Below are 14,957 nucleotides of genomic sequence, written 5' to 3'. Positions count from 1 at the left end.
ATTTTAAAGGAATAATTTGAAGATGAAACTTCAAAACTCCCCAAAAGTAATACAAGTCACTACCTTGAGCTAAAGTAATAGAACGGGCAGGTAAACTATTCTCTGTAGTTTGTCTTAAATGTGCGGTGTGTGTTTCTAAACAGTTTTCCTAGCCAGCATCATGGCAAGCATACAAAACAGTTATTAAGAAGTCCAGAAATAACATGCCACACATTGTAAAAGGCAACAGGAGGCATTCTAGCATTCTTATCAGGATGAGAAGTAAATAAAATCCTCATCCAAAAATGGAATACACAGATGATCCTTACAAGCCTTACACACACACTGTAAGAATTAGTAAGAGCCCAAGATTTTTCAGTCCATAAGTTTATTACGATCATGAGCAGGCCAAACTAAAATTTTATTGGTGTTACCAGTCTGAAAGCATTACAAGTCAAAACATATCTTAGCCAGCCAGTGGGAATGAGTCCATACTCCTTCCCTTCATGGGAAATTAGCACCCTCTGTACTCTGGCAAGACTAGTTTCCTGAGCTTCAGTTTTTCACCACATAGTTTAGACAGAATAAATTATCAGCTACCTTTTTTGGAGTGCACTTATATCCCTCTTGTAAGGTGCTATATACAGTAACAGAAATTCTTTGCAGCAACAGGATGTAAACACTACTGTCAAGACCATGATATCCTGACTTGGAAAAAAAAAATAGTGAATCTTTACCTCATTCTTTCAGGGGCTTAACGCATGAGTTTGTGTAGATGACATAGGAATTCTAAGTGATTCCTATTATGTGTGTAGAACTAACTATATGCTACCTCACATCCACATGAAGTTCTGGGTGTTTCAACATATTATATGAATGACAGTAAGGAAACACCCAAGACCAACATGCTGGTTAGCAATGCAATATAAGGATGGCAAGGATATAAAAGCAGGTAATAAAATAGCTTTAATAAGGTAGCAAATCAATGACTGAAATGTACAGAAACTAGTGAAGTGCTCCAGTATTCCTCAAGGCCTTGTTATTAACAGCTATTATTCAATCTTAATCATAAAGTTAAAAAAAATTAGAAACACATAGAAAAATACATAAATTTTTGCTCTCTAATACCTTCTCTTTCGATAGTCTTACCTGCATTTTCTCACACTTCTCAACCTGGCATAAACCTATACCTGAAATGTGCTAGTGTATTAATTTTAATGCCTTTTCATGCATATAATTTATACATCATTTAAAGAACACACACATGGTATACATCTCTGTGAGTAAAAAGAGAGCAAAGTCCCATCTTCCCTTAGTAATATCCTAGTTCCTGACCCTATTATTCCAAAAGCTCTGATTGCCCACTGCCCACTGTAGTTTGAGAGTAGTCTATGATTTTTTTTCCCCCAAGTCCTGGCATCTAGGTTATGTATGGTGTGCATTACACACATGAAAATATGCTAGCGTTGTAACCCAAGGGACATCATATTGAAATCGCAGTGAAAAGTTTGCTTAAGCTTGGTAAAGTTTCTCCATGACAAATGCCATCATGACTTCGGAAGTAGATATTCATATTGATCTATTTATTTTGCCTTCTATGTTGGTCTTACAGGTTATGGCTTCTGCAGGTACTTGTCTTGCAAGTACTAAGAAAAATGTAAGAAACAGAAACTCCGGGCCTGTGGAAACAAATCTTTACACGCTACAAGACATGCAAAAGCTTTTAGAGGGATTGCTCTATTCTCAGAATATATGTTAACAGGAAAAGAACTCTCTCCTGACTCTGCAAGTACTGCACAAATAGCAGTGGGAGTTCTGTGACCATGTGGCACATACACGACATGAAAGGATAACACATTCAAGGTTTCTTGTAGAGCCTTCACTTGTTCATGTAGTAGGCAGTTCTAAAGGATTAGTTTGAAAACACAAAGGTATAAGGTACCAGAAACAAATGCCAAGTTGAAGCAGTCTTGTGATCAAAAGAAGAATATAGATATAAATACATGAGTTAAGAAAGCCCTTGGACAGATTGCTAAGCAGGTTAAAAAATCAGGAAATAAAACCAAATGAAAAACTGTGCTTATTTTCATCACAAAGGATTTGATATCCACTTTCAGTGCTACTACAAGCACGTTCCACTGCTGAGGTTCATGGAAGCCACACTTGGGATAACTCCCACAGAATCTATCTTCTCACTTTCTTTGCTAATAGAAGACACATCAGGGTGGCATTGAAATACCTACCACTCCTACTTCAGTGCATGGTGAAATAAAGAGAACACCCCCAATCCCACAGACAGGACACCTTCAGTTCCCCTATATTCAAACATACTCCAAGAGACTAGGAATAGCTGAACGGCTCATTAGATTTTATTGCATTTAAAGACACTATCTTCGTTAGTAGGAGAAGGGGTTTGAAGTGCCCACTCTCCAACAAACAGTTATGGTATTAGTATTCTGTGCCAGAGGCCTCCGTGATTCCACAGGAGGAAGATAATGCAAGTACATAGGAGTTCATATACTTCCCTACATAAAATATGGTCACCTTCTGCCAGGGGTTCAAGAACCCATTAGGATCTGGAGGTTTGGTTCAAGTCCCATGTCTTACTGCTTCTTTTTTTTAAGAAGATTTCTCTATTTGGAACATAGGCTCTATTTAGGTCACTTAAGAGAACAATAATCATTGCTGTTTTCTGATTTATGTGAAGCTGTGTATTATACCAACTGTGAAATAAATTCTGGGCAATCAATAAGTAATTAAAACAGAAATAATGGTTGCACATAACTGAGAGTACAAAGTGCAGCTACAATCTAATTATTATAATTTGATCCAAAAAAAGTATCCCTCCAGGCAGCAGAGGTTATTGGTAGAGATGCCGGCTTGTGGGGAATGGCTGCCAACAAACATGTTGATCATATGCTGAGCACCCTCACCCCTCCCAGGAGCTGAACACTGCTTAATCTGCCCTCTGGATAGATGGACAAAACTGGCTCTGCTATTTCTCTCAACATCCGTCACGTTCAGCTGCACATGGGCTCTCACTGGGGAGCGTTTCTATTCCTTCATATCCAATTCAGTGAACAACAGCAAAATGATAAGGTCCATCTATTCACATCCAAAATGCAGAATCAAATATTCAGACCTCCTTTCACAAAGTTACATGGTACAACATGAACATCTGCTATATCCTTAAACACAAAATTTGTTTGAAAAAAATAGATTTTTTTATAAGCGGATACTTAAGCTTTAACAGGTTCCTGAAGCCAGGGCCAAGGGCTTGACCAAGGCAGATATCAAAATTCACACAACCTTTTTGAGCAGGCAGATTACTTTACCTCATTGTAAAGAAAAAGGAACACCTTGGTGGTCTGAGATTGCAGTTGACTAGTTTTGTGAGACAATCTAGTATGAGAGAGTTTCGGGTTTTCCTCTTTGCGGAGAGGAGAGTGACTAAATGTTCTTCCCATCCCCTAATTAATGGTCTACCACATGTGCTTGATGTAAAATGAAATCGTCAGAAGCCATTAATTGTTGTTAACTATATATCCAGTTTTGTTTTCAAAGCAAATTTTCACTATATTTAACTCACCTGCCCCTAAGAAAATGATAATATTTTAGAGGATTGCACAAAAGTGATAGCATTAACTTGATTAGACACTTGGTAGAGGACTGTGCCCACTGTGGAACTGAATGCTAAGTGCAAATAAATTATGTCACTCATCCACCCCTCTGCAGAACACTGTACATTTTGAGACTTTAGATACATCTGACACAATCAAGGAAAGATTAATACTTTCTTGGATGGAAAGCATTATTTTAGATTACTTGAAAAGGGATTCTATGCACATATATAAGGCACCTTTCAGCTCAATATTGAAAACAGGAGACAATTGTTTCTTCCAGATTGATCTTTGCATAGGTTATTACAGGATATGGAAGCTGATTAGCCTCAGGCACATTTATGAACCTCTTTCCTACATTTATGTTTTTGAAGCATGCATAGTTGTCCTGGTGTATCATAAAAATGATAGGAAAAAAATCCCTTTTTATTCTTACGTAACAAAATTACAAATTAAAAAAAACTTCTCCCTTCATGAAAATCTTATTGTCAAAAGACTGGAAAATACCAGTAAGAGAGATTGCAGAACTGGTGTCACTTATTTCAGAGTAGAACAGTTGTGAGGCACTTAGAATTTCTCCCTGTGGGGACAGTTAGCTGTTTCAGATATTTTCTGCCTCTCTGCTGGAGAACAGCAGACTTGAGTGAGATCTTAATCAGTGGAACTGAACTGTTTCTGCTTCATTTTCATTTACTGTTAATTCAAGAGCTTAGCTGAGCAACAGTATACTTTCCTTACTGGAAATATCAGCTCTTTCAGATGAGCAAAATGGGAAATGAAAATAAAAACCCGACAGTAACACCATTATCCCTTCTTTTTCATCACTCTTTTTCTGATCAAATATTCCATCTGCTTCTAGTTGCCTGTACTCTTGATTTAACTCCATTCACCATTGCTCACTTTCAGTCAGATACTCCTGTCTCTGAGAGATACAGAATGCTATTGCCTACATCCAGTGACGGCTAAAAGAAGAGCCCTATCACTCTCTTGACTGGCACTCCCACTCACTTCATCTTCTATTTAGAGACATCCTACTTGGTATAACCAGTTTCAAAAACATTGCAAATCTCACCTTAAATTAGAATCTTTACCACCTGGCCTCCTGAGTTCCCTCAATTACTTATCAGCAACACTTCTACCTTGTTCTATATAATTATGTCTCAGCTTAATTTCATAAATGACTCTGGCATATGACTTGTGGACTTAATCATGCAATTCAGCTCCTCTGAGCTCTGTAGAGACCCTAGAGAGAAACACAGAAGTGTAGTAATGCTGTGGGACACGGGGCACATGCAGACAGAATAAATCAAGGTGGAATGTCCCTCAGAGGTGCAGACGGGAGACTTTAAGGGCTAGAATTAGTGGTCATATGATAAAGACAGTGAAGAAGAGAAAAGCTGGGAGAGGGAAAGAACAAAAGAGAAAGAGGTAGAAATGAAGGAAAGGAGGGGAAATGTTTATTTACTTATATAGTATAAGCAAGCATTATTTATAAATATTGCAACTTAATTAGTATTATTTTTAACATTGTAACTTACCATCGATAGCCAATTTGAGATCAGTCAGTGTAGTTCGAACTCTTGATAAAACATGTTGCATTCGGTCAATTTCTTGACGGAGAAATATGTTTATGGGCTGCATAGCTCCCATCTTTTCAAGTTGGGCTTTCACCTAAACACGAATAGTGTAATAATTATAAAATTTAACCTGTTTCCTATGCAATAATTTTTGAAAGTAAAAGGATGTTTCTTCTATTGTATCGTGTAATTCCTAAGAAACTTTTATGTAACAGATGGCCATTCAAGTCTTGTGCCAACTGTAAGATTTAGCGCACTGTGACTCATTAGCTTACCAAAAGGAGCTCCTCCATCGTTCTGAGGAGGGAAAGTTCCCTCTTTTTTGAAGGGACATAGCAGTTGTTTCTGTCCTTGTTAGGCTGCAGGGTCTTGGATCTTAATCCCCTCCCCCTCCCCAACCACATGCTGTACAAAACTGTTTGATAGTAACTTCTTTATATTTCCAAATCATGCTAGGTGAACTTTCTCATCTCTGCTTGCCCTGCTGAGTTAAAATAGAGTTACAAATGGAGTTCAATTTAAGAAGCACAATGATATATAAAAGCTGCTTCTTTAAATAGCATGAATCACTCATAAGACAAAGTGGTCATGGACACATTACTAGAGAGGCAAGATCAGCAGGATAAGATGCCACAGGATTCTGTTAAACATTATGTGCACCATTTTGTAGGTAGAAGCTTTTGTCCTTAACTTTTAAGGGTAACAGTTTCACTCATATTCAACAGAGAACATTTCCAAAATAGAATCAGTTGTCTGTGTTACTTAGGAACATGTCACAGCTATGATAGCAAAGCATTCCCTGTCTCATTTTAGCACATGATGCATGTGTAATATGTTTCAGACATACACTGTATGTTCCATGTATACCAAAGATCACTGTACACAGTGGTGCATGAGGGAGGACCAAGTGGCACCTGCCGAAATCATGGTGCCTATACCTCGCACAGTACTAGAATTCTTGACTTTTAAGACTTTCAATCATCTTTCTTCCGTATGACTTGGCTTTGGGAAAACTAATGCAGCCTCTCTTTACTCGCTCCCACCCAGCCACATGTATAATCTTTCACACTATTAAGCCTGAACCCTGATCTTTGCTATATGCCATAGTCACTCCTTTCCTCTGCAGGTGAAATTCTGGGGGACTCTGGAACCAAAAAGAGATCTCAAACAGTAAAATAGGATCCTAAATCCAGATACATTCATGGACATTAGTTTATCATGAAAGAGCTGACTGTAGGATCGGTTTGCTAAAGTCATTCAAGAACATATTTGCTCTTACTAACAAAAGATGAAGAAAGAGTTAGAAAATCTATTCGTTCAAAGATCAATTTATCACTGGAATTCTACTGCAGCCAAGTAGCAGCCACAGGATTTGGCATAATGAGTGCTATTTCATCAAGGAAAGAAGTCCACTGGATTTTGCTTTGTGTTTTTCCAGATATACATCTCATTGTATACATTATATACTATACCTTATATGCACATAGTAAACATTACTAAATATCTTATTATTACACTGAATAACAAGTTTCTGCAGGATGAATATAATATAGCAGTCAAGCAGTTATCATTACTAGTAAAAATAAGTAAATGCATTGACAATTTCTAATGCTGAAATTTCGACTCTAAGCCAAATAAAATACTTTTTCAGCTTTTTATGCTATTCTCTTTGGGTGACAGCTATCAGCAAGGTTATTCATCATATTTTAATCACAAGGACCCATGAGTTTGTCAGGCAGAATGTCCAAGAAATAGGTGCCAGCTAATTATGGTAATGCTTTGCAGTGTGACAGTTCATTTTACAGACTGAGTTAATGTGTTTCTTCCTGTAAGAGTGAAAAAAAACCACTATAATCAGCTATCATGAGACTAGAACTGAGACAATAAACTCTATTTGGATAATTTACACAATTATGTACTCTGAGTATTTTAATTCAAAATCCAGGGAAAGTTTCTGCTTTCTGCAAATTTTACAAGAATTGCTAGTTCTCCCTCTCGCCAAAAAAGGCAAAAAAAAGAGTTTGATTTATTTTTTTCAGAATACTTAGAAATCTAGTGCATGCCATTAGTAAGAAGGAAATGATAGAGAATATAGGTCATGCATTTTATCCTTTAAAAAGAAATACACTTTTTTTTCTAGTCTACAAAGTTCATTTTGGGGATTATTTAGAGGTAGAATTTCCATCATTTGAGGAAAAATTGTACAGAAGATGTTGTTAAAGATGACAGTTTCCAAAATACTGATATTTATGAATCTACAAAGAACAGATAAAATCAACATTCTAAAGTATTATTGTACTGATAATTGTACAATTAGCTACTCTATTGAATTCTCAGAATTAAAACATTCTTCTGATTTGTTTTTATGCACCTAGAAAAACACCTGTAATTTTTGGAATAAAGGAGTGAACTAATAACGCAGAAGTCTGCTAATCTATCCTAGATATGTTCACAGAACTCATCCTGGAGGACCAAGCATAAACAGATATGAAAACGGAAAAAAAAACCCGACATACTTCCTACCTTATTGTATACAAATCAATCCTGATCTGTAGTGAGATTCTCTAGCTGTAAAATACTGCCTTTCTTGGAAATCTTTCCGTTAAAGATTAGCATTAAATATCAACTCTAAGGCATGATTGACTCTTTTTGTATTAGAATTCTTATCAAGCAATCAGATTACTTACTTCCAGTGCTGTACTTATTATGAGATGGATACCAGGTGACAGAAAAAATCCTCAAAAGACAAAACTCACTAATCAAAATAGCCTTTCTGTGATCAATATACTAATTCCATAAAGCCCACTTTTCAGTGGTGCCCAGCGATAGGATGAGCTGTTTTTCAAGCTACAAGGATCATTTTCATTATAAACCTCTGCCTGTGACATTTATTTAGTTAACATTTATTCTTGCATCTGTCTTCTCTCACATGGACTGACTGGACCTAATCATTTTACCACTAATCTTTGTTACCTGTGAGGCAAGACCCAGAAGTAAAACGGGTCATGAAAGAAGAATTCTTTCTCTGCCTCTACCTTTGGAATGAGAAAAATGAAGACAGTTTTAGGTCAGGAGGATGGTTTATTTAGCTTTTCTATCACCTGTGTCAAACTGCAGACTGATAAAGCATGCAAAGGTTACTTGTTTTGTTTATAGTCTTTTGGGTAGACACTGAGTCAATTAGACTGGTGAGAGGAAGCATTACAAGAATACAGCAAAAGAAACATATATAATGGGGTAAAATGGTTGCCTTCTTTTGAAAGTTGTTGGTTCCAAAGTTATTGCCAAAGGCTAGTAATTGAGAAATGAAGGTTGTGACAGCTTGAATTTTCTCTGGATTTACACTGCATCAAAAGAAAGTACAATCAGGAGCTCTGAACGTCAGCAAATACCTGTTTTCTGTACCAACTGCCCCTAACCTAGCCTGCTGAGGTTTTAACTCTGAGCAAATTCACTCCATGCTTTCTAAAGGAATCTACAAGAACTGGTCGAAGATACCAAAGGTACCTGACACTTTCCCAAAGAGTATTTGCTTCTAATTACCATCATTTGCTTCCTAAATTTTTTTTTTTCCCTTTTCTTCACTGATAGCACCTTTATAGCTGGATTTCCAAAGACTACCATGTCATCACCTTACTGGACAGCAGTATTCTTCTAAAAGCAAAACCAATCTGCACTGCTAGGACTAATGAATGTTTTTCTTTTTACTGCTCTTATCCAATGAGGCACGCATAGGAACTCTTTTTGACACATTCCTTCAGTCTCTTACAATTTAGTGTATTAGTTTTATTTGTTTCAGGATTGTTAAGCTGATCTAGTAGGTAATAACGTGCTGAATATAGGCAATAATGCACTGAATGACCAAATGTTGACTTAAATTGACAAAACACAGAACTCATTCCCTTTTTTCAGACATCATAGGAAGTAATTACATAATCCATTTCACTCTTTATACTTGCAAACTTAATTTCATTTGCTTATTATATTGCACCTTCTGCTAAATTCTGTTGTTTCTTCCCTCAGAGACCATCTAAACTCTCCCTTCTTTTCTGCTCTGACTAATGAAATTCTTGGTTATATCTTAGGAACGTAATATTATTTTTTCCCTTTGGGAAGTTTAGATTTTCTATATCTGCCAGTTTATTTAAACTTGTATTTAAAAGTGTAGCTTTCTTTACAGCTTACTCCTGCCATCTCTGCCCCTTCTAAGAGGTACCAGAATATCAGATCTTCAGTTCAGATGAGAAACACATTTGATTGATAGAGATTTTTCGCTTATTGTGCAGAGGTAGGCACACTCCTGGCCCATAAACTGGCCTTGCCACAAAGGGTTGGAATTAGGCACTAGCAGCAGAAAAGAGAAATTCCCCTCCAACAAAGAAAGCATTGGGAAAGACCTAAATGAGTACTAAGATCCAGAGAATGAGAGAAAAGGTAAATGCATTAAATAAGATGACAAGGGAAATACTGAAGAATCAGGAAATAATGCCAAACACTGCAGTTACAATCTGAAGTCGAAGTGCAGGTGACACAGCCAAAATGATGTACCAAGGTAACTCATTATTACCAACAATAAACTGTTGGAAAATTACCAGAGGATGTTCTGTAGATACTCAGAGCAAAGTAAAACTATCATGACATGGAAACAAAGAATAATTTTTGGGTGGTTTAGTGGAAAAATAACATGTCATCCATCAGTAATGGGGACTGAAGAAACAGCATGTAAGTAGAGCGGTGTGATTAAACAAAGAGAACTGTAGTACACAGATAAAGATGTTCAGAGTCTGAGAAAACTAGAAGTAACCAGGAAGAGATGGTATCTACACTATCAATAAGAGAATGAATCAAACCTACATCCCAAGCTCAAAATAAATTTACAGGTGATACAAAGGGAGAAAGCAGATCCAACAGGACAACCTCTGACTGTGCCTGTAAGAACAAACTGGGGGTAGGGGGGAAGCTGATGCAAAGTTTTGATACCTAATATTGGTTTGTCCTGTACAAACATGAATCTCCTTACTTGAATCATGAGAGAACAACTGTCAAGCAAGTTGAAGCAAAAGAGATTTCCTTGAAGGTCAGAAAGGTGGTACAGAAACAAAGAACTAATTGTGAGCATCATTATAAAGACAATTGCTTATAAGAAAATTAAAACCAGTATGTATGATTGGCAGATCATTAGAAAAGATAATAGCTTGTCATACTACCAGATGAGAGTGAAACAGCAATGAAAACAATGGGTAGTGATTTTTTAATAAAGTCACATGGAAAAGTATGTATTGTACCCAAATAGATAAGCAAAATAGAGGCAAGTTATGAGTGCAGGGTGGAACTTCCAAAATAAACCTTCCAGTCTCTTTGTCCTTGTCTACAGCTCCTGGCTCCATAACCAGTTGTCTCCAAAACTAAGACACTCAAGGAAGTGACTGAGAAGGGGAAGCCTAGTATGTGTCTTTTGTATCAACATCCGGAGTGAATAAACCAAGAAGGAATGAGAGTGCCTGAAACCAAGCTTAGACAGAAGAAATGTCAGAGAAAAACACTATTTATTCAAACCTTTTAGAAGTGAAATTCGGCTTAAACAAGTATGTGTGAATTTTACAAGGCTGCACAAATTTCCCAGGACTAAAACCTGAAGGCAAGAATACCCTGTGGTTACAATATAAAGTCCAATATTTTTGATGTCTTTTAAGTATAATAAGTACTTCAGGAGGAAAAAAATTTGCAATATAACAAAGGAATGAAGATACATACTCCTTTGGAGGATTTAGAAAATAAATTGAAAAATAATTAGCTCAACACTTACTTAGTAATTAAGCATCATTATATTTCATTTTATTTGCTAATTCTAATATTTATTTACTATTAAATAATAATGTGAAAACTAGAAAACTGACTCCATTCCAAATCAAGTTCTACAAATAAATGATTTATATACTATTGCTGAGAATCAATAAACAAACAAAAAAGAGAGAAACAAGCAGGGATGGATGGACAAAAAGTGATATGGAAAAAGCTGTGAGTAAACCTCACCAAAAAAAAGCTACAAATTTTAAGTAGCTTGCCAAAGAGGAATGAAAAGAGAAGTTCTGTGTTGAACTATGACAGTACAAAAGAGGCTATTTATATAAGACATATTAAATCTGAGATGCATAGTAGAACAGAAGACAGGACATATAGCCAGGGCCCTAAGACTATTGGTTATAATGTAAGTGGACTTTTTAAGTTAGCCAGAGGAGAAAATAAAGTATAACATAACAAACTGCTATACTGCATAATGTATACTTTACAAGCTTAGACTACAACCAGGAAAAAAAAGTACTGTCAGTACAAAAAAAGAATTGTAAGTAATAAAATTATGGAAATGATGGGTTTTCAACAGTTACTGTTCATGAAATACACAGCAAGACACCACAACCCACTTATAAACTGACGCAAGAGTGCTTTATGCTGGATTTTTCCATTTAATGGGACTGTTAATAAAAAAGAAAAAAATGCAAGAAAACATTGACAAATAGATCTGTTATGGCTCAAACTCCAAAAAACCCAGGACATGAAAAGGTCAGTGATAGAATCCATTATTCATAATGGTGGTATCATAATAAGAGTAGGTAAATTGAAAGCTGTAACCATATAAAATCACCGATCCTTCAGAAAGAGGCACCAGTGTCATTCTCTAAGCTACAAAGGAGGGCAAGAACTTTCTGAAGTAAGTCTCTAATGGCTCTTTGAGTTAAGGTGACTAATTAAGTGGACTAGGGCACTTGAAATATATGTCTCAGTTGTAGGAATATTTAAGATAATAAACCAAAACAGATTTATAAAGCACTATGCATAACTTTAAGAGCTTTTTAAAACATTTGCCAGTTAAATTTAAGAAGTACAAGAAAACTCATAAAACATATACATATGTACATAAAACATCTGCATCTACAAACCAGCATATACCTCATGAGGGTTATAATCTGAAGGTAACTTCTCTAGCATCTCATCAGCAAGACGCTGTACCACTGCTTCTCGGGTTTCCCCTCCTCCAGTGCTGCTGTCTTTGGGCTGGATGCTCACTATTGTACTTAATGTCTCATTAGCCAGGTTAGTCTGGTAAGTTATATCTGCATTAGGGTGAAGTCCAAACACCTTAAAGTAAAAGGGGAAAAAAAAAAGGTAAAAAATTGCTATTTTCCTTATAAAATTATATCCATGAAAGAAAGCATGAAAATGGATAAACAAAGAAGAAAACCCTCAGCTTTACAAAACAACAAATATGAATAGGTCAGTGGAAGTACATTCATTAAACTGGCCAAGAACCAAACCCAGATTACACAAAAATGTGAAGATAGGCTGCATATACAATAGCATTTTCATTCATATGAGTGGGGGGTTTTAAATGATCTGATTATCTTCACATAGCAGGCTTTGGATCACGCTGTGGAGTTCTATCGGGGGGTAACAAACTGATTCCTTTCTACTGGTTCAGGCTAGAGCTTGTTGGAAACTTGTTGTATGTGGACACTGAGCCTTCATCACTAGCTCTTTGCCTCTACAGATCTATTGCTATTGTACCATCTACTACTACCGCGTAGATGCCCCTCATAATCACAGCAGTTACCACTTCTAACACATTTTGTTTTACGCAGTCTCTTAGGCTTATAAGGCATGCAGAACAGTATAAAAGACAATATAAAACACTGTCCATATTCAAAGTACCTAAGGATTTTATGACTGGTGATGTATTTCAGCTATTTTATTGTTTAGCTATTTTTGGTTGAAGTCTCTCTTATTTTTCCTTACTTCCCTTTCTTCTGAAATGGAATTGTTTTATTTAAGATACAGCTAACACAGAATTACTGCAAAGCTGCCCTTTGTCTGAGTAATAATAGCTTTCTCAGAAAGTTCCACTGAAATATCAGTAAGTCTATAATTGTCAGGTTGACAACTGCAACTCTTCTCCGGGAGGAATTGTACTTTGACTAATTTCACAAGCCCTCATTTAATTATAGCTATCAACTATCTCTTATACACTTTAAACCAGTGATCTGACAATGAGGAAGGCTTGCCCTCAAACTGAGTACCAAAGGCAAGCAATCTGCTGTTTCACAGTTTTCGTATTTTACAGTAGAATTGGTATATTACAAGAAGACACTTGTAGTGACCAATATTTACATACTCTGAGGACAGAATAAAAAGGGTCATATGTAATACTGTTATGCGTGCAAATCTCAAAACTCAGAGACAAGGGATATAAGTGGCTGTACCTGTGTCAAAGCCAGCAAAGCTGCACTGATTTACAGTAGTTGTGGACCTGACCCTTACACAACAGCACAGAGAAGACAGTACAGGCCTAATACAGCATGTAAGAGATGTTGCTACAACTAGCACAGAATCAGATTCCAAGTAAGATTTAACATGTTTTATGCCCAGTGAGGTACTGAACTGAAATATTTAGAGCTGTATAAAGTGCCTTTATTAGACTCTTATACTCTATATGGAATGAAATACACATTTGAAGATACACTCTTTTCTCCATTTGCTCTTGCACAGTAAGGGTTGGTTTGGTTTTGCTCTAGCAGATTTCATGACAATGCTACAGCCCAAATTAGAAACATGAAAAATGTCTGCTATTGTGAATGTGAATTGCAGTGCTAGTCCAAGGGCTAACTGCAATAACATTACCAAAGATGGGGATATTACATGGGAGACAAGTCTTGTTCTGTGTTTTTATGCAAGCTATGTATGAAGGAATAAGAACAAAGAACCCAGAATAGTAAAGCAGTGAGTGCACCAGTGTCCTGGATGTCCTGTATATTAATCAAGCATCAAATCTCTCATTCTTTTTGATTCAAAATCCCTGGGAATTTTCATTAAAAAGAGGATGTCAGATTCTGCCTTTCAAGATTTTTTTTTTTCTAGCCTGATAAATCTTCAAAACCACTTGCTAAAGCTCCATACCACTCTGAAATCAAAGTAATTTTTGAAGGGATTGCTGAGTGTTGATTGTTGGTTGATCCTGGCTGGATTCAGGTGCACCACAGGCTGCAGGGGAATCTCTGCTCTGGAGCCTGGAGCACCTCCTGCCTTCCTTCTGCACTGACCTCGGTGCCTGCAGGGCTGTTTCTCTCACATGTGCTCACTCTCTTGCTGCAATTGCTGCTGCACAGGTGAGTTTCTTTCCTTTTAATTATGATACCCCAGAGTCAGTCACAGAATCACAGAATCCTAAGGGTTGGAAGGGACCTCAAAAGATCATCTAGTCCAACCCTCTTGCAAGAGCAGGGTAACCTAGAGTACATCACACAGGAACTTGTCCAGGCAGGCCTTGAATATCTCCAATGTAGGAGACTCCACAACCCCCCTGGGCAACCTGTTCCAGTGATCTACCACCATCACTGATGGGCTTGGCATAGGCCAGTGGTGGGTCCATCTTGGATCCAGCTGGCATTGGCTGTATTGAACACAGGGAAAGCTTCTGCCAGCTTCTCACAGAAGCCACTCCTGTAGCCCCTGCTACCAAAACCTTGCCACACGAACCCAATACACTGAGTTCAATAGCTGCCTTCAGAAGTCAGTGATTATTCTGATCAGAGGTTGACATCTCATCAAAAGAGCAAGGATACAGCAATCAGACTTATTCAGTCCTTCTTCCTTAACCAGGAAGGAACAAAGGAGATTAAAAGGTTAAAGGTTTCCCTGAGCAATTCTGAAAGATTTTGGAACAACAGAAGAAAGTTTTAGCTTTCTTCCTACCCTGTGAAAATGTGAAGGAGAAACAGATGTATGCATT

At 37.0% G+C, this 14,957-nt stretch overlaps 1 protein-coding gene across 1 annotated transcript in view; it reads right to left on the bottom strand.

Moving 5' to 3' along the window:
* LOC133267073 (dynein axonemal heavy chain 5-like) overlaps nucleotides 1-14,957 on the bottom strand; it is a 459,819-nt gene that overhangs the window by 313,591 nt on the left and 131,271 nt on the right. Inside the window, exons 73-74 of the mRNA XM_061449003.1 lie at nucleotides 12,125-12,313; nucleotides 5,138-5,270 (exon numbers count right to left, since the gene is read on the bottom strand). Coding sequence (XP_061304987.1) covers nucleotides 5,138-5,270; nucleotides 12,125-12,313 — 322 coding nt within the window. The remainder of the gene's footprint in view (nucleotides 1-5,137; nucleotides 5,271-12,124; nucleotides 12,314-14,957) is intronic.

The sequence above is a fragment of the Pezoporus flaviventris genome, unplaced genomic scaffold (assembly GCF_033815535.1).
Source record: "Pezoporus flaviventris isolate CSIRO_AGI_PZ_B2104156 unplaced genomic scaffold, CSIRO_AGI_Pfla_v1 ptg000007l, whole genome shotgun sequence".
In the NCBI taxonomy this organism is placed as follows: Eukaryota; Metazoa; Chordata; class Aves; order Psittaciformes; family Psittacidae; genus Pezoporus; species Pezoporus flaviventris.
Note: the sequence above shows the minus strand (reverse complement) of the source record. Positions and strands in the feature narration are given on the sequence as shown.